The sequence below is a fragment of the Hyaena hyaena genome, unplaced genomic scaffold (assembly GCF_003009895.1).
Source record: "Hyaena hyaena isolate Hyena2069 unplaced genomic scaffold, ASM300989v1 scaffold_638, whole genome shotgun sequence".
Classification (NCBI taxonomy): Eukaryota; Metazoa; Chordata; class Mammalia; order Carnivora; family Hyaenidae; genus Hyaena; species Hyaena hyaena.
The window spans coordinates 19,272-43,062 of record NW_024081270.1 but is presented as its reverse complement, the minus strand read 5'-3'; the positions used below and the strand labels follow the sequence as shown (position 1 = coordinate 43,062).

The window sequence follows — 23,791 nt, the reverse complement described above, 5'->3', positions numbered from 1 at the left end:
GATGGGCATGGAGGAGGGCACTTGTTGGGATGAGCACTGGGTGTTATATGGAAACCAACTTGACAATAAACTATTAAAAATAATAAAAAATAAATAAAATTTGACTATGCAAAAAAAGGAACAATTTTTGAATTCTTTGTTTCACTTCATATTGCTGTTCATTTCCTAGGACTCTGTGAAATATAGTTAAAGAAATAATATGAACTCAGTTCTTATCTCAAAAATGGATAGGTGAGGTCTGGGCCGAGAACCTCTCATTATTAGTTAGCACAAGCAGCAGGTGTTCTGAGAGGAATCTCCATTCTCCATGCCTGAAAAAACAGACGTAAGAAATCTTAGGAAATACAATAGTCTGAAGTTACTCTAATGTTCAAAATGACATACTCTGTTCTGGGTGGCTCAGTCATTTAAGTGTTCAGCCCTTGGTTCTGGCTCAGGTCATGATCTCATGGTTCATGAGTTCAAGCCCTGTGTCTGGCTCTGCACTGACAGCACTGAGTCTGCTTGGGATCTCTCCCTCTCTCTCTGCCCCTCCCCAGCTCTAATAAATAAACTTTAAACAATTTTTTAAAAAGGAAATTTTTAAAATTTCATGTTCTTATATGTTCTTTTGTACTTGTTACATTGGTGCAATGAATTGCCTGTCTCTCTCACTTTCCCTCTCACAGTACCTGGGGCTTGTTGGTGATTACTTACTGTTGAATGAATGAAAGAATGAAATGCTAGTATATCCTAGTTTGTTTTCTCATCTCATAAAATAAGTTGAGAAAAATGTGCTGACATATTTGAGAATTTGTAGAGAAAATTGGATCTTTGCCAAATATTTTATAAATGGAAATGGTATCTAAAAGATTAATGTCAATAATTCTGGTAGGAAAATAAATGGCTGCAAATATATTGCAGGCTGCTATTCCTTTTTATACTTTATATGAGCTATGTGGTAGCATCTTAAATTATAGATGGCAAGTCAGTCATTTAATGTAAATATTTATTTTAAACTCATTTAATAGTTTTTGAACTAGAATAAGATACCAAATTATACTAATTATCTTTGGGATTTAAAAACTAACAGAAAAAGAAACTAGTATGTGCTAGTAATAAATATATCTTATAATTCACTTATTTAATGTATAATAAGCTGCATTATATTCTAACAATTGCATATATGACAGTATCATGATCTTGATGTCTGGATTGGCCAGTATGGTCCCTGAAGTCCTCAGGTTCTCGATGGGAAAGAACCATTATCAAATGTATGCATCTAAGCTCAGTTTAGCGTAAGGAGTTTCACTGAGTTTTGTGCCCAGCACTGTTGTGTTTGTGCAGTGAATCCCACTTGTTGGAGGCGTGTGTGCCCCTGAGCGCCCTGGGACAAAAGAAGGAGCAGCAGATCCAGCTACTAGCCTTGTGCTTGGACTCTGCTCTTGGGCAGAGCAGGGAGGAGGCGGAAGAGAAAGCGGTACCCGCCCATTTTGCTCCTTTCGGGGGAAGGTGATGATAATCAACTTTGTCATTTTGTGTTGAGTCATTTTCTCAAGTGCAGATGTTCTGTCCTGGCTGTGGACGGACTAGGGCTGCCATAAGGAAGCATCACAAACTTGGTTGCTTAGAAAATGCAGTTTATTCTATCACAGTTCTGGGAGCTATGAGTCTAAAATCAAGGTGTTGGGGGACAAAATTCTTTTCTCTGCAGGCTCTCTGGTGGCTGTCGGCTGTGGGTGGCATGTAGATGCATCATTCCAATCTCTGTCTTTACCTTCACGGGACCTTCCCACCAAGTGCGTGCATGGCTCCTCTCCTTCCAAGGTCTTCCCTGCTCCAGTGTAACTTCATTTTAACTAACACATCTCCAAAGACTCTAGTTTCAAACAGGGTACATTCTTAGGCACCTAGGATGAGCCTTCAACATCTTCTTGGAGGGATACAATTCCACCCACTACCTGGATCAATGAGACTTTTTTCCAAGACTGGAAATAGCTCCACATTTTCAGCAAAGGCAAGACGGTCTGTTTATGATGCTCAAGGTCTCTGTGTCTCACCAAACTCCAATGCTAATTGTGTATAGCAGATGCACTAAGACACGCTTAAGGAGACTTAGGTATATACGTGCATTTTAGAAGTCAGATAAGCGACATAATAGTGAATATTGAGGTGACCAGGAAGGCTTTATCTCCTCTCTTGAGATGGAATATATAAGAACTAAATCAGCCGTGTAGACAGTGGACGACATGGAAGACAGGCTGAATGAGGACAGTGATAGCAGACATTACTTATTGCTGAGAAAAGTATAGATAGGACAAAGTAAAATGGATATGCAAACTGACTTTCCTTCCATTTGCAGGAAATGGATGCAGACACGTTTGACTTTGCTTCAGCTTTATCTGCAGTTAAGCCATCTATTACTTCTTTCAACCCTAATAATCCTGTAAGCACTCAGATCAAACGCATAATATCTTGGTCCACTGAAGAAAAAGAAGAAGTCTGTACAAAAACAAAAACAAAACAAAAAACAACATCAAATGTTGAGTTAGCATGTAGAAGATCTCAGATATTTTCAACTAAAAAGACCCATTCCTGTTCCAATATAGAACAGTGAAACGTAAATGTACTATTTTACAATTTTAAACAAATTTGTTATGAGGGTTTTTTCCTACTTACGATTCTTCTGGAAAACTGCATCGACTCTACTTTCTATTCCTGGAAAGACATCCGCTGTGTTTTTGGGATAACCTTTTTGCATGGACTGTCTTTTGTTATCGTATCTGATGAAAAAAAAATGTCCCATGTTTCAAAATCAATATAGCATACAATGATAACGGTCTTTTTTAAAGTGCAGATGCTTTACAAAGTGCCTTCACACAAATTTTCTCATTCAGTCTATGTTATGTCTTATTTCCTGGGCCTAAGAATGGTTAACTTTTCTACCTAAGGGCACATTACTGTTTATAAAATATGTGGGTTGCATTAATGCTAAAACAGGCTTTTGATTCCCAGCACAATGTTATTTTTTTTTCCTTTTTTTAAAATGCTTATTTATTTTTGAGAGAGAGAGAGAGAGAGAGAGAGAGAGAGAACCCGAAGCAGGCTCCAGGCTCTGAGCTGTCAGCACAGAGCCCGACACGGGGCTCGAACTCACTCACAAACTGTGAGATCACGACCTGAGCTGAAGTCAGATGCTTAACTAACTGAGCCACCAAGGTGCCCCTTCACACACTTTTATTTTCAAAAAGAAGAGCTTGTATTTTCTACAGATGTACTTAACTGGTGCATTAACCAGCCCTCCTCCCTTCCTTCCTCTGCTTGCCCCTCCCCCCTCCCCCAATAGTGAAGCAGTAAGTCAACAAGGGCACATTTTTCAGGCCATCCAAAGAGCATTTTCCTGAGTGTGTTATAATTTAACTCATAACTGAGAACTAGCCTCTTTCTTTGCATCCCATCCTGGAACCATATTAAGGTTTCCTCTGTTTCCTGACATAGAATCCTCAATACCATCATGAAGCCTTTTTGATTTTATAAAAATGACATTTTCGAAAGCCACGGCAACCTTGATCATTTTGTGGAGAAACAACGCCTATGAAAGATCACCTAGATTTTTTCTTTAAACCTTCAGAGGCCTGGTTGTTAGCGGCTGTAGGGCAAGGTAAACACAGATTTCAATCCCTAACTGAAACAGCGTTTACCTCACCTCCAGAATTGGTCATTGACGAAGAAGTAGGTCTCTTCCCTGTAGTAAACAGCTGCATCGATTGCACGGATGCTGCTGGGGAAGCCATAGTTTGAGATGTCCTTCGGATAACCGGGCTCAATGTCATAGCCACTCAGAGCCCAGTACTGGCTGCCTGCCAATGATTCAGGTTATAGGTTAGATAGGGTTCTCCCATTCCTATAAAATTGAGGTCACTTCTTAGTCTTCATGTAAAATCAGCATAGAAACAGCAATGGGATGATTGCCTTTAGCAGACACAGGAGGCCAGGTAAGCTCGCTGGGCTGTAATGGCCTTAGTGGCTCCCCAGCACCTCCAGAGACCGCAGCATCTCAGCCTGGCGCTCAGGCCGTAACAGCCAGGTTTCTCCTACGTCCTGACACGTCTATGCAGGGACCGCATGACAGCGGTGGGGACTCCGAGAAGATTACACCGGGCATGGGGCTGGGAGAACGCTCCGGGGCCCTAGGAAGGTTTCCTCGGTTCGTAGACGGGGAAGCTGAGGCCTGAGGAGGAGCGGCCGCCCCAGGGCACGCAGCAGCTGGCGGCAGGACCCGGGCCCAGCCCGGGTCTCCGCGCACGTGCGGCCCGCGTAGCCTGCTGTCACCCGCTCAGCTCCGCTGCGGCCGCCGAGAAGCCGTGCCCTCCCCGCAGGGACGACCTAAGACGAAAGCCGTGGCTGTTACCTTTAAACAGGAAAACCAGGTCCTTGTCTGGGTCCTCGTACGCGGCCTGGATGCCGTCCGGCAGAGCCGGCCAGAACAGAGAGATGAAGTTGAGCCCCACCTCCGGCATCTGGGGGTGAATTCTCCAGAAGTACCTGGCGGAGCACGGCGGGGGCGCCTGAGCAGGCATCCCGGGCGCGTGGGAGGGGTCCCGGGCGCGTGGGAGGGTCCCAGCGCAGTGACCACCTTTACAGGGATGGCGTTCGTGTGGTGGGCGCTTCAGTGTTTAGGGGAGGTCACAGGCGCGACCTTGTCCGATTACATTTTGTCCCGTCCCCTGCTCACACCCTGATCTCACTGTAGTCCCTACAACGTGACTGAGGTATGCTCAGCCTCTGGTGGTACAATCACGAAGCAGCCAACGGAAAACTGAATAATTCAACCAGGGAGATGATTTGCCCTCCAGCTTCTGAAGGGATAGTTCCCATTTACTGGACTGAATTTGGGTGGATGGGACTGGGTGAGGTTTCGTGTCTGGTAAACTCACAGGTGGAGCCCGCATCTGTGACACTGCCACCAACACCTGAATGTGTATGCATGTTTGAGGTCGTTTCCTTCCTTCCTTCCTTCCTTCCTTCCTTCCTTCCTTCCTTCCTTCCTTCCTTCCTTCCTTCCTTCCTTTTTCCTGGATTTTTCAAGTTACCCAGAAAACATGGTCCCTTCCAGTGAGGTGCACGTGCACAGATTTCAAAGGAAAAGCTGAGTGACATGTGATGTGGGACTCAATTAGAATCCAGTTCTAAGTTATGCCAGTCAAAGGAAGAAGTAGTTCAACATACTTGTCTTTAAAGAATAAGGTTTCTCCACGGAGGGTGGTGATGGCATCAAACGACAGATTGGGGTCACAGGCTGTGGGTGTGGTTGGTCCCGTCGGTTGGACAGGGTTGCTTGAAGGTCCTTAACAAAAACAAACAAACAAACAAACAACAAAAAAACAAAAGAAAAAAAAGAAGAAGCTTTTTTAAGCCCAAGTCCAGTGTGACTCTTGGAGAAGCCCTGACCCTCCTCAGAAAGGGAAGTGTTTCTGCATGGAGAGAAACGCTGCCACACTCTCTCTCAAGGCATTGAAGGAAATGTGCATTTGGCCCTCTTAAACTTATTATCATTATTTCAATTAACCATGGTGATTTTCAGAGAGAGAGTTCCCTGTCAATACGTGAAGTAAAGCAATTTGAATTCTTTGCCTCCTCCCACCCCCAGCCCTCTACTTTAAAATCTGAATCCCATCCTTCTCCCCCTCCTTGGTTCTTTCTTCATTTTTGTCACTCACTATCCATTTCTTGCTTCCCCGCCAAATCCACCTTTAGGAAAGGAACTGGTATTGGTCCTTGAACCTGTAGCATAAACCTAAGTCATCTCCTAGCTGTATTTTTTTCCTACGAGTATTTGTGTTTTCATGTGTTTTTTCACTGTAGAATAAAGAGCTATCCTGGTAGTTAAGAAAATTGAAAACACTGATGGGAAAAGGAAGGAGGTGTTTTGGGGGGAAAGGAGTTGGGGAGGTTAGAGCAGGTCTCGTCATTCTGGAAAATTCTATCGTAATGAGAAGGTTCCCGAACTGTGGTCCCTGGTGTGCCTGGCTCTGTGATGTTGTCCCCAACTCTGCTCCACACTGGTTTACAGACCTTCTGACCTTCTCAAAGGTTTCTCGTTCTTACAGCTTCTAGAGCCCATAAGGGCAGAGAGAGGAGATGTACAAGGTCTCGACTTGTTTAAGTCCCTCTCTAAGGAGCATCAGCAACGTCCTTAAAAGATGTTTCTTTCTCTGCATCCTCCACTGCAATTCCCACTCTGTTCTCCACAGACAATGTGTTTATTATGTGCAGGATGTATCTGCTTGCTGGCATGTTTTTTGAAATGCCTTCTTTGCCTATATGCACTTTAATATGTGTGGAATCATATACTGTGCAATCTAAACACTGTGTAATTTGCATCATTCTGTTTCTTTTCCACGAAGCACAAAGTTTTAAAGACCCATCTCTGTTGTTGCCACATGCACATCTAATTCAATGGTGTCCCTGCCTAGCATTACTCTATGGTGTGTATCCACCAAATTTGACAGGTACCTTCCTCCAGAAGACCCCCAGCAGCCCTCCAACTCCCACCACCACAGACAAGACCGGGAAGAACATCCTTGACGTGCCTACGCCTCACCATGTACCATAGGGTTCTTCCAATGACCTTACCATAGATGGCCTGAATGCCATTGATGTCATCTTGGGGGAGGGTGTAGTTACTGGGTTCACGGAAAGCATAGGTGGGATACATCAAGGCACCTGGGTCGGTGGAGTGAGACAGCCCCAAGGAATGGCCAAATTCATGGGCAGCAACGAGAAACAAATTATAATCTGCAATGCAAGCACATGTGGGGAATGGCTCCAAGTGGATCCAAGGGTGGAGAAAATATGATCTCAAGGAATGCAGCTTCCAAGCCAAAAGTGCCTGGAGAAACCGCTCTTCCCATGCCTGTCTTTTGCATTTTCCCTGCAGGCTCCTGAAGAAATGGAGGCTGGAATCAATCAAGGTAGGAGTGAGAGGTTCAGACTAAGTGAGTGTCTCATCAAATCTTAGAACCAAGAAAAGCTGCCTTCGTTCTGATGCTGGTATTCCACGAGTGTGGACCTGAGGCTGAGAGACATGATGGCAGGGCCATCACGTTCTCCTGACACTCAGCAGGCCTCTTCAGCCTCCAGTCTCATGAACAGGTAGTTAGAAAAGATGCCTCTGGGCAGCGAGTAGCTTCAGATGCAGGTGGACCCGCTTTGCCTCCCTAATCACCCATCACCGGGCACCAGCTCTTTGCTGATTCTCAATTCTCCAAGCAGCTTCAAGGATTCTCCATCAGAAAGACACAAACCCTGCTCCTCCCCCATCTCCAACCTCCAGGAGCACACTGCTTTTCCCAGCTGGGATCCCAAACTTCCAAGGCTCATACTCCTAGCAAATAGCACCCGAGCTTCCTGGCCAAGTCTAAGACCTCCTCACTCGTCCAGCAGACATGTGAGGACTTGACTCGTGATGTGAATCCTTCACTCTGGCCATCTCACAGACATGCTGAGCATTTTGTTACACACCTATCTCTTAAAAAATAGTAATTATGGTTGTAGAGTACTCCCTATGCTAGAAAGTATACTACTATTTAGTCCTTGCAATATTTGTATGAAGTATCATCAGAACTATTTTTACAGTAAAGGAACTGAATCCCACAGATTTCAGTTCTCTCCTTATGGGTCTTGCAATAATAAGTGGGAGAGCTGCGGTCAAATCCAGGCATAAGGGCAAGACCCATGCTCTGACTACGATGTTCAGCTTCCTGTTGATAATTAGCCTAGTGCAATTCTGCCCATGCTCCAAGGCATTTTTGTCTTGACCATCACATCCTTGTATTTTTGCATTCATGAATGCATCTCAAAAACAGCTCTGAGTGACGGGACCTGAGTGCCAAACGAATCTGAGGGACCTGTCATGGTGCACGGACTAGAAGGAGAGAGGAATGCCAACAACTTGGATGGCACTGAGCAATGAGGAGAGCAGCTAGAGAAGGAGACACAAGACTGTCAGGATTCTGAGGGGAAAGTCCTCGTTTCCAGCTGCAAGACAAGACGGGGGTGGTATGTGACACAGCATAGAAAGAGATTTTGAAAGGGGCCCTTGGGGTGCAATGTGAGGAAATGTAGGGAGGTTGGGAAGCATGTGGTGTGATGTGGGAACAGCGAATGCACAATGTGGCTGCGGCATGTGAAACAGGAAGACAGCCATGAGAGATGAGGTTGCAAAACTACCAAGAGCCTTCAGTGCCAAGGAAAGGTATTTGGAGATAATTTGGTCTAGAAAACATAAACACTAGAAGTTTAAGCAGGAGATTAATGTAGTCCAAGATGGGCTTTCCAAATATAATTTTTGTTGCCATGCTAGGAAGAATTAGAGGGAGCAGAGACTGGAGGTAAACCGTCCAGGTGGGAATCTGTATCATTTAGTTCAGGTAAGAGGTAATGACCATGTGGACCAGGGGGGAGGGCAATAGGAATTCTTAGTAGTGGAGATTGTTGTCTGTCTTAGGGGACACACACCTCCTAGCACAGGGACTTGGGTAGAATAAACATTCACATGTATGTGGAGAAAATGGTGGGAGGAACAAGTCCCAAGCAAGGATAAAAGGTTCCTTTCCTATTTTCTAGGAAGTGTTCTGTAGCGTATTGTTACCCGTGGCCTCGTGAAGTACCACACGATCTGAATATACCTGTGCTTATCTTCAATCCTTCCCCTTCAGGTGATCTGACTTTGCTTATTATGAGTCTTCTCCTGAAAGGGATGGTTTGTCACACAGGAACACACCACTGAAAAAGAGCTCCGCCAACATGAAATAATTCAACAAGAAAGATGGCGGCTCTTTTCTAAGTGGGATAGTTTTCTACAACGAGAGTTGAGTTTCCTAAAGGAACCCAATTATTTCTGGATTTCCAAAAATAAAGGCCTTTTCCAAACATCATTACATTTCAGAATATTAAAAGAAAGATAAAGGGGCGCCTGGGTGGCTCAGTTGGTTGGGTATCCAACTTGGGCTCAGGTCATGATCTTGCGGATTCGTGGGTTCAGGCCCTGCGTTGGGCTCTGTGCTGACAGCTAGCTCACAGCCTGGAGCCTGCTTCAAACTCTGTATCTCCCTCTCTCTCTGACCCCCGCCCTGCTCACACTGTGTGTCTCTCTCTCTCTCAGAAATAAAGAAAACATTTTAAAAAATTAAAAAAAAAAAAAAAGAAAGATACAGGCTAAACTAGCGGTCAGCAAACTTTTTCTGTAAAGGTTTAGTTAGTAAATATTTTAGGCTTCGTGAACCACATGGCTTCCGTAGGATGTACTCAACTCTGCTGTTGTACCATGAAAACAGCCATAGATGATACATAAACAAAGGGACCCTATTTCAGTAAAACTTTATTTATACAAACAGGACCAGGAAGGATTTACCCATCATGCATAGCCTTTTGATTTCTATCCTAGGAAACAAGGTCAGTAATTAGCCTTAGGGCTTTTTAAAAACCTGAATGGACTTAATATTATGAGGTAGGAAAATTTTAAAATGGTCCGTTTGTGTGGTTTGAAATGTTACAACAGCTTGGATGTATGTGTATGTATGTAGGTGGTGCTGCTAATGTGACAAAGTTTATTCAGAAGCTGCATGTTGACATGACCTTGGTTAACTTACTGTTGGAATCTGTGGTCCATGTTTCTTCTTCGTCGAAGTGAGCATCTCCCCCAATGCCTTGGCCTGGCTGAAAGGCATGAGCAAGGATTCCATTGGGTCCATCAAATGGAGAATTGTCACCATGATCTGAAATAAAACTGTCTGTATCAGGTCCTTCCTGAGTCTCCGGTTAGCCCGGGAAAGTAAAATTGAGCTCGAGGGCAGAGGGCCTACCTCTTTGGACAAAAGCGATTTTGATATCTGCCTCTCCCTGTGAGATTTGGGTGAAGGTCAAGCGTGATGGTTTCGTCCAGAGTTCAAAGGCTTCCTTAATGGCGTATTCCACCTCAGTCTCTGGCAGCTTCGTGGTGTACTTCGTGATCCTTTGAAATGAGAACATGGCATGTCACCAGACAGAGCTCATCCACCTGGGAGCGAGTGGTGTATGTGACACACTGCCCTGGACAGGGTCTAAGGAAGGGGTGCAGGGCTCAGGGCTATAGACAAGTCCCCCCATATCTTTAAACTCAATTTCTTTATTCTTAAGAAGAGAATCGTAACATAGCTCCCTCTCATAGGGCTGTTGTGGGACTAAATACACATAGAACCTTCTGCTCAATACTCAGCAGATCATGGTATTCCAGAGATCGTTCTCATCGGGATGCATGGAGGGTAATGAGTAAGCCTTTGTCAGGACCTGAGTGGGGTTCACACAGGGACAGCCTGACGTTGCCATCGTCCCTTAGGCCGCTGGAGGAGGAGCACAAAAATATCAGGCTTTGGGGTGAGGACAGCCTGTGGGGTCTTTGCTCTTTCCCTCCTGGCCTCACTCACTAGACCCTGATCTCCCCAGGGTGAGGACACAGTGTCCTGTGTGCCCTGCATTCTACAACAGTGCCTGGCACACCACATGCTCATGAACACCCTTAATGAACTCTGAAGCTCAGAATCTCACCTGTAGGTCAGGTTAGTTCGTTCCCACTTGGGGTTCCCCGGGGTTACCATAAAGTCCCCGTTGTCAGGCACCCCGCAGCGAGGCTTCCTCATCATCTCCAGGGTCTTCTCATCTGGTTTTCCCGTCTCATTCAACCCAAAGAATCGCTGCATCTCTTTGAGCTTCTCAACAATCACACTGGTGGTGTTCCTCCTTTCGGACCGATATTCACTCCGTGGTAGCTGGTAGAACATTTCCAGGTAAGCCTGGGCGAAGAGAGACAAGTAAGGGGACTCGCCGTGTCACTTCCATCAGGTCCCTGTGCCTTATGGCTTCCTCCTAAGTCACCCTCAACAGTCTAAGAAACTGGTCATCATGGGAACAAACACAGACTTGTAAGTCGGCTTTGAGAGAATGCAGTCTGTTGGTCAGCACGGCCCCTACATTCGGCGCTCCAGGTAATGTTTATACATAAAAAAAATAGCTATTTCATAAGGGATGAGGTCCAAGTCCTCATGCAAAATCTCATACGTAGTCAGGAGACTGTATAAGTAGTGCTGGCATTTACTGATTTAATTTTTTTTAAGTTTATTTATTTTGACTGAAGGAGGGAGGGGGAGAGATAGCGGGAGAGAGAACCCTAAGCAGACACTGCTGACACTGTCAGCTCTGACTGTCAGATGTGGGGCTCCAACTAATGAACCGTGAGATCATGACCTAAGCTGAAATCAGGAGTCTGACCCTTAGCCAACTGAGCCACACAGGTAGGTGCCCCTAACATTTATTGATTTCTTGAGGTATTAATTGCATCAGTGCAGATTCTCTTTTATATGTCTTTTTGCTCCTCTAGAGAAATTTTAGTCCCTGTCACTAAGAAATGGAGGTGCATGGATGGAGGGAAATTGTCAAGATGACAATTCAGGTCCCAGACTTTCCTGATGCTTCTCAAGGGAGAAGTGACAGCTTTGCAAGAACTCCAGGTAGGTTTGGGACAATGGCACAGTCACCGACATTAGCCTTTTATCCACCACGGCATTTCTGGAAGCGGCCAGCTCTGCATAGCAAGTAAAGGTTCTGAGGGTGGGAAGCAGACTCTGAGTCTTCCTCCTCTGACCTGCAGCAGCCAGAGCACCTTGGCCAGTGACACACAACAGCGCTTGCGGGTTCAGATCGGCCTGGGTTCAAATGTTAGCTCCGCCCTAGATTAACTGAGCTTTTGGACACATCACAGAACTGATTTAAGATTTACTTCAGTCTTCAAAGTGGGAATAATAATCCCCCCGCGCAGGGCTGCAGCGAGGTTGACGGGAGACGGTGTTCGGAAACACTTAGCGGGGTGTCTTGTACAGAGTAAGTCCTCGTGAGCTCTAGCTATTAGCCTGGGGCTTACTACTCCCAGTGCAGGGTGTATTCAAGAGGAAAGGAAACAGAAAACGCAAAAAGAAGAATGCTTTTCTAAAACTGCAGTGCTAAGAAAATTGTGCGCGACAAATCCGTGACAGCATGCCCAGTGTTTCTTCAAAACACGGCCTGACTCTTGTACTGTGGAACAATGGAAATAGCTATGGGTTTTGCTTTGATGGTGCGTCCAATAGTTTATAAACAGCCTTACAGTCCGGAGAGGAAATCTCACTGCACTACACAATGATTTCTACTTCCTTCTGATTTCCTGCCCTCATGCTCTCTGGTCCGCCTGAGATTTCTGGCTTCAAAGACAAGTCCGTACAGACAACACCAGACATAGAGTACGCGCGCGAGAAAGAAAATCATTTAGTTTTGTAATTAAAACCATTCCTTAGCAACGGGCTCCCCAGCCAGAGGAGGCCCAACAGCGATATCTTCTCTGGGTTCCACGAGCCCCACTTGGATCCCTTCAAATGCCCAAAACGAGATGTTCAAGCCCAGACAAAGCATCCACACAATTCTGTTCAGGCTGATTTAACTGAAAAAGAAGGAACAACCCACACAATTTCCTAATAAGCGGTATCAACCACCCACCTGCCGGATGATCAATGTACCTGAACAATTTGCGTGGGCTCCTCTTCCGGGGATCCCCGATGCACCGGAAAGGCCCCGGAAAGCTGCAGGAAGAGTAAGAGCAGAAGCGGAAGCATCTTCAGACTGAACTTGGCCTTTCCCGCAAACACCGCCATCCTGGGCCTGCTCTGTGCCCTCGGGGCAGGGCCCTCCCTCCTGGGTACCCTCCAGTTCAGCAAGTCAGATGTCCCTCACTGCTCTCTTCTGGTCCCTTATAAAAGCTGCGTCTTAAACAATTGCCACACCAGGAATGTGAAGCAACACGGGTGAATTACCTCGGAGACTTTTGCAACGCTCTGATGTGATTTAGGGCTCCAAAACAGGGCGGGGGTGTCTTTCCACAGAAAAGAAAGTACAATTTGTTATTTTTTGCTCTTAGGGTATTTAGTCTGAGATTTACTCTTGCCAAGTTGTCCGGTCTAGAAGAAAGAAAGGAAGATTTGTCCTGAAGTTCATGAACAGCAGTTACCTGTGGGTTTACACTTTCTAGGTATGGAAGGTGTTAATTTATGCAGGAGGTATTGTTAGATTAACGGTACTTATCTTGGGGGCAAAGAGCCCAGCAGAGATCTCTGGGTGTGAGGAGAGCGTGCCTGGGCGTCTGGTCAGCAAGCCGGGTCCATGTGGGGTCCTGGGGCAGCTTCGGGGAGATGGGGTGTGGGCTCCCGTGTAGTAGGGACCCCCCAGGCTGCACGCTGAATTCTCTGTGGAAGGAAGAAAGTGGTAGTGATGGGGATAATGGTAAACAGTGTGCTCTGTGTCCACGGTGTCCCACACGTACGTGCCGCACGTCTGCTGGCCCACGAGGAGCACCGGCTTCAGGATGCGACAACCCAGGGCCCGGGCTTCGGCTCATGGAGGACAAGATGGTGTCTATGTGTCCCCGGGGGGGGGGGGAAGAGGTGTGGGGAGAAGGTTTCCAGACCCTGTGGCGGCAAATGGCTGTGCTGGTTAGGGGCCCCTGGCAGGTATTAAATCATGTCACCCGCTCCCACTTAGTCTGACATGCAGGTAGATCACATCACTATACAGTCTGTGTTCATTTACATATGTTTACATGTCTCCTGCAAGGACAGGTGTGTGGTGTACTAATGTGTTTACCGACTTGATCGACATTTATGAGACAGAGCAGGCGTGGCTATGGAAATAAGGTCTTTGTGGGAGATGCTATATAGTAACTAGTTCAGGTCCCTCCTGAAGTTTCTCACGAGCTTTGTGAAAATCTAAAGAAATGTGTCTCAGGTTACAGCATAACTGAGCAGTGTATTACGGTTCCTGGTGTAGATCCCTGCATTTGCCCAGACGTTGCCTGCGGCCTACCATATGCCAGGTGCTGTGATGGGTGCTAGATTATGGTAGGGAGTTCATAGCGGTTTGGAGGAAATGCTATGGGGGCCTGGAGGAAAAAGCAATGGGTGGGGGGAAGGTGGAATCGAGGAGGGCTTCATGGACCAGGTAGAGTTTGAGTTGGACCTTGAAGGGGAAATAGAATGTGGTCATGCAGAGATGTGGTAACCCCTGCCCCGTGTGCACATCGGATCTCCTCGGGTTGTTCACTCCGTTCTAAGGTCATGATCATGTCAAGCACCCCTGAGTGCACAACTTCATCAGGATGTGGCTTCCTCCACTCTAGATCTTTAGTGACAAAACCTTTTCTAAGATTGCCTTAACACTGCTCTACCCTGTGTTGAGATATCTTGATGCGTTGGGCTTGTTTTCAAAGTTCATAAAGGTACTTTCTTCTGAACATACCGTTAAGTGATTTAGACAAGAAGCCAAAACTTGTGTTTGTATAAATGTTATGAATTCTCCAGAAAAATAAAAATAGAAGTACCTTATGTTCTAGTAACCCATTTCTGGGTGCTTACCCAAGGAAAAGGACAACCCTGCCACTGTGACAATACGGATGGCCTGAGAGTGTATTATGCTGAGTGAAATAAGTCAGACAGAGAAAGACAAATACTATATGATTTCACTTATACTTGGAATAAAAAAACCAAATGAGGGGCGCCTGGCTGGCTCAGTCAGTGCGGCATGTGACTCTGGATCTTGGGGTTGTGCATTCGACCCCCATGTTGGGTGTGAAGATTACCTAAAGATCTTTTTAAAAAAAAACCCTAATGAACAAACAAACAACAAAAAGGAAACAGACTGAAACATGGAGGACGAGGGGTTGCCGGGGGGGGGGGGGGGGGGGGGGGGGGGGGGGGGGGGGGGGGGGGGACAGAAGAAGTGGGTGAAGAGGATAAGAAATAGGAACTTTTGGTTATCTAATAGGTGGTTCGCGGAGATGGGAAGTACAGCCTGGGGAATATGGTCAGTGATACCATAATAAGCTTGTGCGGGACGGATGGCAGCAAGGCCCACCGCGGTGAGCACGTGGTTATGTGGAGACCTGACGCATCACGATGCTGTGCACCAGACGCTCCTATTGAAAACTGGAGCCGTGACGAGAGGTGGAGAAGGCGACGTAGATTTTCTGGGCCTCCATTTCTGAGTCCTTCCTTCACACCTGACCACCGCCTGCCTGCCTGCTGTCCGTGCATCACCCCTTCTGACACCTGGAGCCCAGACTGCTTTCAAGCCCTGTCTCCCCTCAGTAAATGTACTACGTGGAAAGGGTTGACTATCAGTCATTTATACTCTAGTGTGAACTCAGGGGCTGTTTGCCTTTTAAGTCAACCTACTTGAAAAAAAAAAGCAAAAATTTGTTAAAAATGAAGGCTTTGTTCCATAGAATAGGAGTTTCAGATTGAGTAAGAAGATGGAGGAAATTAAGTTTGGGACAGAGATGACTGTCTTTGGATTCAAAGCAACGGTGGATCTCCCTATTTCTCCCTCTGGCAGCAACCCCGTCTGATTATCTGATTTGCTGTCCCACAACAGAGACAGCAAGTTGTACTGTTATAGCTCAGTTTTTCATCTTAGGCCCAAAGAATTGAAACTGTAAGACTTAATCTGTTTTCTCTTTGATTAAAAAAAAAAAAGGTCCAGCCAGCTGGGATGGGCGTAGGTGGCAGGGAAAGCTGGCCGTGAGGATGTGTGCCTGAATTTCGAGGGGGAGGCGAGTTTGGTAATGGAGAGTGTGATCTGATGCAGGAAGCAGGTGCACCAAGCCCAGAAGTGTACCCATGGAGCACACGGCTAATCTGATTCATAGAGGCAAAGGAACACGTCTTGTGCATCACGCCTTTTAACTCTGCCGATAGGGATGGAGGTCTACACATATGATCAAGTGAGCAGGGTGATTGCTGGGGTCAGATGTGAAGCGTGAAGAACACTGCACTTGACCTTATGCTAACTGGGCTCAACTTTATCTCTGCCACTTCCTACTTGTACAACTTCTCATAGCTCCACTCAGTTGTTGTGAGTTCCACACGTCAGACCCCTCACACGGCCTCATGACGACTGGGGCACGTTGTAGGTGACAGCCTGTGCACGCCCTCCAGGGTGGGGTCTTCTTTGTGGGGTGAATGAGGCGGCCATGCGCCCACTCTGGGAACCGAGTTCGCAGTGTTGAAAAGCCCTTCTTTTCCAGAAAGAGAAGTGTTCACGGTTAAGCCACTGAGTGACAAACAACTTCCATGCAGTTTCTGTCCGTGTCCAGAGCTCGGTGCAGCCAGAGGACACGTGGGAACTCCTGGTGCAGGCACAGGCGGTTAAGTGGAAATCACGCCAACCATCACCCACGAACCGCTGTGCTGAGCTGTCAGCTGAGGTCAAGGTGTGTGCGGAGCGTCTGGACTCGGTCTCGGACACTCAGTCTCTCTCACGTCCCGTAAGCTGCATAACCACCAGAGGAAGTGGGGGGGAGTATCCTCACCTTAAAGGTAAGGAGAAGGAGATTCAGAGAGCCTATCAAAGGCGCTTTTCTATCGATCCTTCCAGTATATCTCTCCTTTGCTCCCAATGAGGAAAAATTCAGAATAAGCCAACGGTTCTTCCTCTTGGCTGTTTCTCATGATCTGCATTCAACACAGATCGGTGGGCTCGGCTCCAGCCACTGAGTCAGAGTCCCTGGGGTGGCTCCCGGCGTGTCCGATTTCAGAGGCCTCCCAGGCAAGGCCGGAAAGGAGTTAGGAATCTTTGCTGTGGGGAGCCCGGTGGCCCGGTCTCCTGACTGTGGCTCAGGTCACGATCTCAGTGAGTTGGGGCCTGGTGTGAAGCTGTGTGCGGACAGCCAGCTGGCTTGGGATTCTCTCCCTCCTGCTCTCTCTGCCCCTCCCCCCACATGTGCGTTCTCGCTCTAAAAATTAAGCTTAAAAAAAGAAAACAACCTTTGTTGCAAAGAGGATGGAGAACGTGTAACCAGGGAGGGGACCATCACACCTCCAGGGCTGAAAAGCAGGAACAGTCGCATCCTATGGGGAGATCAGCAGAGCCCAGGGGTGAATTCGGAACCGGTGGGCTGGATTCTGGCCTGGAGGTTGGGGTGGGTGAGGGGGTGGGCGAAAGGGAGGGCGAGGGGGTGGCTGAAGGGGTGGCTGAGGGGGTGGCTGAGGGGGTGGCTGAGAGGGAGGACGAGGGGGTGGGTGAGGGGGTAGGCGAGGGGGTGGCTGAGGGGGAGGGCGAGGGGGAGGGGGTGGGCGAGAGGGGGAGGGGGTGGCTGAAAGGGTGGCTGAGAGGGAGGGCGAAGGGGTGGGCGAGGGGGTGGCTGAGGGGGTGGCTGAGAGGGAGGGTCAGGGCAGACGGAGGAGGAGGGCTGGGGTGCACCGAGGCTAACAAGGTTCTGGGCCGATGTGCGCCCGGCTTGTTAAGAGAAGCAGGCGGCGCGGTGGCTAGAACCCACTGGTTGCGGGACAGGATTGAGCCGAATCAGTCCGGCTGACCTTGGCCACAGCATCCAGGAGGGACCCGGGCGGTAGGGAGTTTGGGGGGCGCCCGTCACGCCCTGGGTCTTTCTCCAGGACAAGGAGACACAGCAGTGTGCGGGCTGGAGGCGAGGACGGGCGTGGGGGAGGACGCAGGCCACCGCGCGTCACACTCGTGCCGGGGCGTCAGGCCCCCGGTGAGGGGGGGTCCGTGGCGGCCGTGCCGCCCCCCCCCCCAGCCCGCCGGGTCTTCCGGCCTGTGCTTCCGCGCAGCCGCAGGGCAGGCGGAGGGTCCCTGCGTGTCCCCACCCGGACTCGGCGCCATGTCCGCCCCCACCGCCTCGGCTTCTGGCGGCTCGACGCTGCTGAGTGCACCTCCCCCCTCCCGCCGCCGCCCGGCCCGTGGCTGCGGGTTCGCAGGCCTCCGGCGTCCGGAGCCTCCCCGCGCGGCGTCCAGCCTCGCGCCCAGCTCTCCCGAGACGGCCGCGCCTGTCCCGTCCGTCACCCCGACCCCCGGGGACCGCCCTGCGTGGCGTCCGCGGACGCGCGGGCGTTTCTGCGGCAGGACGCACCCTGGCCCGTCCGTCCGCGTCCGCCCGCGGCGTGTGTCCGCTAGGGAGGAAGCTAGCGACCCGAGCTCCCGGCCTCGGTCACACGGCCGCGCGGCGCCCCTGCTCCGCGCGCCCCCGCACCCCCACGCGGCGCCCCTGCTCCGCGCGCCCCCACGCGGCGCCCCTGCTCCATGCGTCCTCACACCATCACTCTGGGCCCCTACTCCACGCACCTTCACACCCTCACACGTGCCCCGGCCCCGCGCATCCTCACACCGACACCCTGCACTCCTACTCCGTGCACCCTCACACGGCACCCCTGCTACACGCATTCACACACCATCACTCTGGGCCCTTGCTCCATGCACCTTTTCACACCCTCACGCGGCGCCCCTGCTCCACGCACCTTCACACATCACACCATGCCCCTGCTCTTCACCCCCTCCCCCAAACCCATCCCTGCCTGGGTCCAGGGGAACCCCTCTGGACGAGCCCTGTGTCACATCTGCAGGGTCCCCACCAGACTCTGTTTGCCTCTCTGTCAACGAATCTCAACTTCTTTTTTTAGTCTAAAATACCAGGAACCTGCCCCCCGCGCCCCCCATTCCTGGCCTGTCAAGGGCAGCGCCCCGGCCGCCTAAGCTGCTTTGACGAGTTACCACAAGCTCAGTGCCCTTGAAACAAGAGCTGGGTCATCTCACCGCCCTGTGGTCAGAGTCCGCTGGGGGTCTGTGTCTCGGGGCTACAGCCGGGGTGTGAGCAGGGCTCCGGTCCCGTCCAGAGGCTCCCCGGGAGCGTCCACTTCCTTGCTGCTCCGTTTCCAGGGGCGGCCTGGCCGTGGCTCCTCACTGTGGCTGCAAAGCCAGCAAGGCTGCTTCCCCCCACCCACCTCCCTGCCTGCAAGGGGTTCGCCACTTTCATGATTCAGTGATTGGATAGAGGCCACCTGGGTAACCCAGGCCACGCCCCCCCTCAAGGCCCTCAACCTTATTTGCACCTGTAAAGTCTGCTTAGCCACGTAAGCTAACGTGTTCAGATTCCGGGGATGAGGCATCCTGCAATTGGGGCGTTTAGCGGCCATTGTTCCCCCTCCCAAAGGCCATCATCTTCAAGGGGAACGGAGGCAGGGGTCAGTAAATGTGTGGAGTGATTGCATCTGAGGATCTGCGGGTTGGCATGCGGTTTGAGAAGCCCATTAGGAGATTATGTCCTATAAAACCCCAGGATGACCTGCATCTACCCCAGGCCTCATTTTGACTTTGGATACTTAGACTATATCACTTGAGGTGTACTGAACATGCATGATAGGTCAGGTGTCGTCCTAAGTGCTTTTGCAAAGTCACTTTCATGTAAATCTCTAAAGCAGCAACAGGACCAGAGAGGTTAAGTGAGTGATTCAAGGTCACACAGCTAACAGGTAAATGGATTTGGGGACCCAGGTTAGGTTTTATAACCCCAGCTCCGGAGCTGTTTCTGTTAAAGCTCAGTGGAGTCATGGACCTGAGTTGACCTGTCATCTCGGGATTGTGTAAATGTACTGAGGTCACCATAGGAATATTCTGGCTCTTCCTTCTCCCCAGTTCTGCAAGTGACATTGCCTAGGGCGGAGGGTGTGGGGGGGTGGAGCCTGAGCTGATGAGCCTGTGGGTCCTTACAGGCCGCTGGTTGATCTTTTGAGGTGGGGTCAAGGTCTGGAGGCCTGGCTTTGACCTTTTGCCACCCCAACCTCCATTCACTTGACCTTGGACAAGTTCTTTTGTCTCTGTGCCCCAGATTCATGTCCCTGATGAGCCACTTACTGCTGTGGGGTCCTGAACAACTCACTTCCCACCCCGAAGTCTGGGTGTCCTCCGTGGTGCCCACGTGGCAGGAACGCTGTAAACACTGCAGGCCGGTGCAGGTGTGACAGAAGGTGCTCAGCCCACCGCCCAGCACCCCGTGCAGGAGCGACCGACTTCCGACAGCTGTGTCAGAGACTGTCCCCCAGGACGGCCGCAGGTCCTCGAGGCAGCGGACCGAAAGCAGCTCATACACTGAAGTCTACAGGACTCACAAAAATCATGTAAGATATTCTCTTAATACAGGACTACACGCTTCTCTGTGAAAAGCCGTTTCCAACACTCAGCAGTACGGCAGGTAAACACACTCCCAGGCCTCCACTAGAGGGCCCGCTGCCAGGTCACTTTGTGTGTGTTCCTGGCAGACAGGAGAGCTTGTCGTCAGTTCCAGGTGAGGCTTCCAGGACTACAGCGTGTCCAGGGTCAGATGTCCAGTGTCAAACAGGCGCTGCGAGGCTGGGCCTGCGGAAGCCGTGGAAGTGCGGACGCGGACACCCGTGGTCCGCGGTGGGGCTGGAGCCGGTCATGCCCGCGGGAGGCCAGGAGGGGGCGCCAGAGGCCGCGCGGCGGCCCCGGAACAGGCCCGGAGGCACGGCCACCGTCTCCTTCAGGGAGGCCGGGCGCGGCTTTGGACAGGCCGTTTGGTCGGACGACTGGACGTTAGAGACTCCACCGAAGCCCGTGTAAATGCAGTTTGCTGTGGGTGAGACCCCAGAGCGGGGAACTCGCGGAGCGGCCACGGGGGCCGGAGGCGCGCGCAGTTTTGCCCCGAGTACCTGGGCAGCGCCTTCTGCGGGGCACGTGGGCGCGGCGGCCGGGCCGGGGGGGGGGGGGCGGCCCTCGCGGCCCCCCCAGAGCAGCTGCTCGGTGAACTGGGGGGCCGCCGGGCCGCAGGCGGACCGCATCCGCAGGGAGGGCGCCCCCGGCGCCCCAGGGCGGCACAGTGGCTCTGCCAGCGGTGAAGGAGCAGCGGGTTGCCTGTCAAACAGCGCCGAAGACTCGGTGAGGATGGACCCCCGCCGGCAGCGCGCGCCACGCCTGCGCCCCCGCAGCCCGGCGGGGTGTGCGACGCGGCGGCAGCCGGGGTTCAGAGTCACGGCCCTTAGGAGGCCGCGTCTGCCCAGGCCCGTGTGCCGCCCCGGGCGGCCTCGCTCGCTCGCGGGCGCGCCCCGTCCTGGGCCTCCGCCCCGGCTGAGTACCGGTGCCCTTCCTGCCGCCCCAAGGCTCCCCTCAGGGGACACCTGGTCCGTGAGTGCTCACCCGGCTACTCAGACGCGAAGGAGATCAGTGGACGCCGCGCCCCACACTCTCCCTTCCCTCACCCTGCGTGCTCCCCATAGTGTGTGTCATCCTACCTGTCTCTCTCTCTCTCTTTCTTTTTTTTTTTACAGATAGTTTATTGTCAAGTTGGCTTCCATAGAACACCCAGCGCTCATCCCCACAAGCGCCCTCCTCCGTGCCCATCCCCCCCTTCCCCTCCCCCCCACCCCATCAGTCCTCAGTTTGTTCTCAGCATTCCAGAGTCTCTCATGGTTTGTCTCCCTCCCTCTCCCCCACCATTTCCCCCCTTCTTCTCCCCCATGGTCCTCAGTTAAGTTCCTCCTAATCCTCCTATACGTGCAAACATATGGTATCTGTCCTTCTCTGCCTGACTTATTTCGCTCAGCATAACACCCTCAAGGTCCATCCATGTTGCTACCATGGCCAGACTTTATTCTTTCTCATTGCCATGTAGTATTCCATGGTATAGATAAACCACATCTTCTTGATCCATTCGTCCGTGGATGGACATTTAGGCTCTTTCCATGTTTTGGCTACTGTTGAGAGTGCTGCTATGAACATTGGGGTACACGTGCCCCTGTGCATCAGCACTCCTGTGTCCCTTGGGTAAATTCCTAGCAGGAGCACTGGACTCTTTATCTCAGCTCAGGTCATGATCTTAGGGTTGTGGGTTTCAGCCTTGTGACGGGCCCCGTGTTGGGCTCTGCTGGGCATAAAGCCTACTTAAAAAAGGAGAAGGAGAAGAAAAAGAAAGAAAGAAAGAAAGAAGGAAGGAAGGAAGGAAGGAAGGAAGGAAGGAAGGAAGGAGGAAGGAAGGAAGGAAGGAAGAAAGAAAGAAAAAGAAAGAAAGAAAGAAAGAAAGAAGAATGAAATGTCATTTGTAACGATGTGGATGGAGCTAGGAAGAATTATTCGAAGCGAAGTAAGCCAGACAGAGAAAGACAAATACTCATGATTTTACTCGTATGTGGAATTTAAGAAACAAACAAGCCAATGTAAGGAAATAAAAGAAACAGAAAGCAATGGAGAGCCAGGCTCTGAACTACAGAGAACAGACTGATGGTCACCAGAGGCGGGGGGGTGGGGGGGTGGGGGAGGGGAGCAGGTGATGGGGGCTAAGGGGGGGCACGTGCTGTGAGGGACACCGGGCGATGTGTGCAAGTGTTGAGTCACACACTGTACACCAGAACTAGTATTACACTGTATGTTAACTAACTGGAATTTAAATAAAAACTTAAGAATTACACCAAAGAAAAATCAAATACCTAATGTATTTAATATATATCCTTCCAGTTTCCTTCCAAATGTTCATGTATTTGCAAGTATTTCTTGAAAAGTATATAGCACTGTTTTGCGTGTAAATTTCGTTTTTTAATAAATGGCCCTGGCGTTTGCATTTCATCCCAACACTTGGCCTCCAAGTCAGTCCCTGCTGCTCGATGCCGTTCGGTGCGCGGCCCCGCACCGCTGCGTGTGCTCTGATGTTCCGGTCACACGCGTGTGTGTCCCGCCGCCCTGGGCAGCTGCCGGCAAAGGCCGCAGGCTGCTGCCAGCTCCCTGTGGTCACCCACCCGCCCTAACGGTGACCCTCCGACAGCCCTCCTGCGGACCGTGGCCGGAATGAACACCCGGGAGAGGAAGGAATCACTGTGGTTCGGGCAGAGGCGTTCTCGCAATACAGACAGATGCGCTTCACGGTGGTGGTGCCACGTACCCCTCCCCACCAGCTCTGAATGGACGTGCCTTTCCCCCACGTTGATACCAGCCCTTAGTTACCAGAACTTGTAATTTCTGCCATTTTGATGGGTAGAAATTTACAACTTGTTTACATTCCTATTTCTCCAATTGCAAGGTTGGATATACCTTTACGAAGATAGACGTTTTAAATGTTGATGTCATGGAACCTATCAGCACTAGCCCATATAGCTTCTGCTTTTTTTTTTTTTTTTTTTTTTTTTTGGTATTGCTTGAGATATTCTTTCCCACATTAGGTTTTACAATTATTTTTATAGTTTTGTCTTCATACTGAGATTTTAAATCCACTCAAAGTTCAATTTTAGACGTGGTTTGTATCAGAGAGGATAGGCTAAATTATTCTAGGATTATAAGCCCTGAATTCTTTAATGTCTCTTAAAGCAATAAAAGTTCATCTCTTGCTCATGCGGCAGGTCCATCGTTGTTGGACAGAAAGGCTGTGCTCATGGCACTGACTCTGATCCCCGGGATTCCAGAGGGGGCAGGATCTTTAATTCTGTGAGGTGTTATGTTGTATGGAAAAACATGTGCAAAGGACTTCTTTGTACAAGCAAGTAAATATTTTAGCCCAGAAGAGCCACATGGCACCTCCACTCACAACTCACTGTCCAGAACTAATGATCTGACCCCAAAACACTGCATACGGGCTAGAAAGTGTAGCCCTTCCACATGTCCAGCAGACAAAAACCTGGAAATACGTGGCGACGTGTATAAATCATGAACACCTGAGGAAAGATCGAATCCATCTGTATTTCTTCCCAGAGAGCATGCAGTCTTCTCCAAGGCGTTGTTTAATAATCTGTTGTTTTCCTTCGAGTTTGTGATGCCACCTCTGTCACACCGAGGATGCATTTCTGGACTCGTATTTGCTTCCCTTAACTTCCTTCTATCTCTGCTCTGTGTCCGTTCCGTGCCCAGTGCCAGAGTGGTTTTGTAACATGTCTGGGGGGACTCTCTGTCTTCACTTTAATTC

At 49.9% G+C, this 23,791-nt stretch overlaps 1 protein-coding gene across 1 annotated transcript; it reads right to left on the bottom strand.

Moving 5' to 3' along the window:
• Positions 1-1,602: 1,602 nt before the first annotated feature.
• Positions 1,603-12,767, bottom strand: MMP8 (matrix metallopeptidase 8). Its single transcript, XM_039216555.1, has 10 exons — positions 12,564-12,767; positions 10,567-10,811; positions 9,846-9,994; positions 9,633-9,758; positions 6,616-6,777; positions 5,209-5,326; positions 4,391-4,524; positions 3,686-3,839; positions 2,659-2,762; positions 1,603-2,481 (listed from the first exon to the last, which is right to left on the bottom strand). Exons 1-10 carry the CDS (start codon positions 12,696-12,698, stop codon positions 2,378-2,380), a joined length of 1,431 nt encoding a protein of 476 aa, XP_039072486.1. The 5' UTR covers positions 12,699-12,767; the 3' UTR covers positions 1,603-2,377.
• Between the last annotated feature and the right edge of the window lie 11,024 nt (positions 12,768-23,791).

Bases quoted from the DNA above. Each gene is read 5' to 3' on its own strand.
- MMP8 (XM_039216555.1), bottom strand. From the start codon at position 12,698: ATGGCGGTGTTTGCGGGAAAGGCCAAGTTCAGTCTGAAGATGCTTCCG. The intron at 9,995-10,566 runs GTGAGATTCTGA...CTCATTTCAAAG, and splicing joins CGAACTAACCTGACCTACAG to GATCACGAAGTACACCACGA. The intron at 9,759-9,845 runs GTAGGCCCTCTG...GTTTTATTTCAG, and splicing joins AATCGCTTTTGTCCAAAGAG to ATCATGGTGACAATTCTCCA.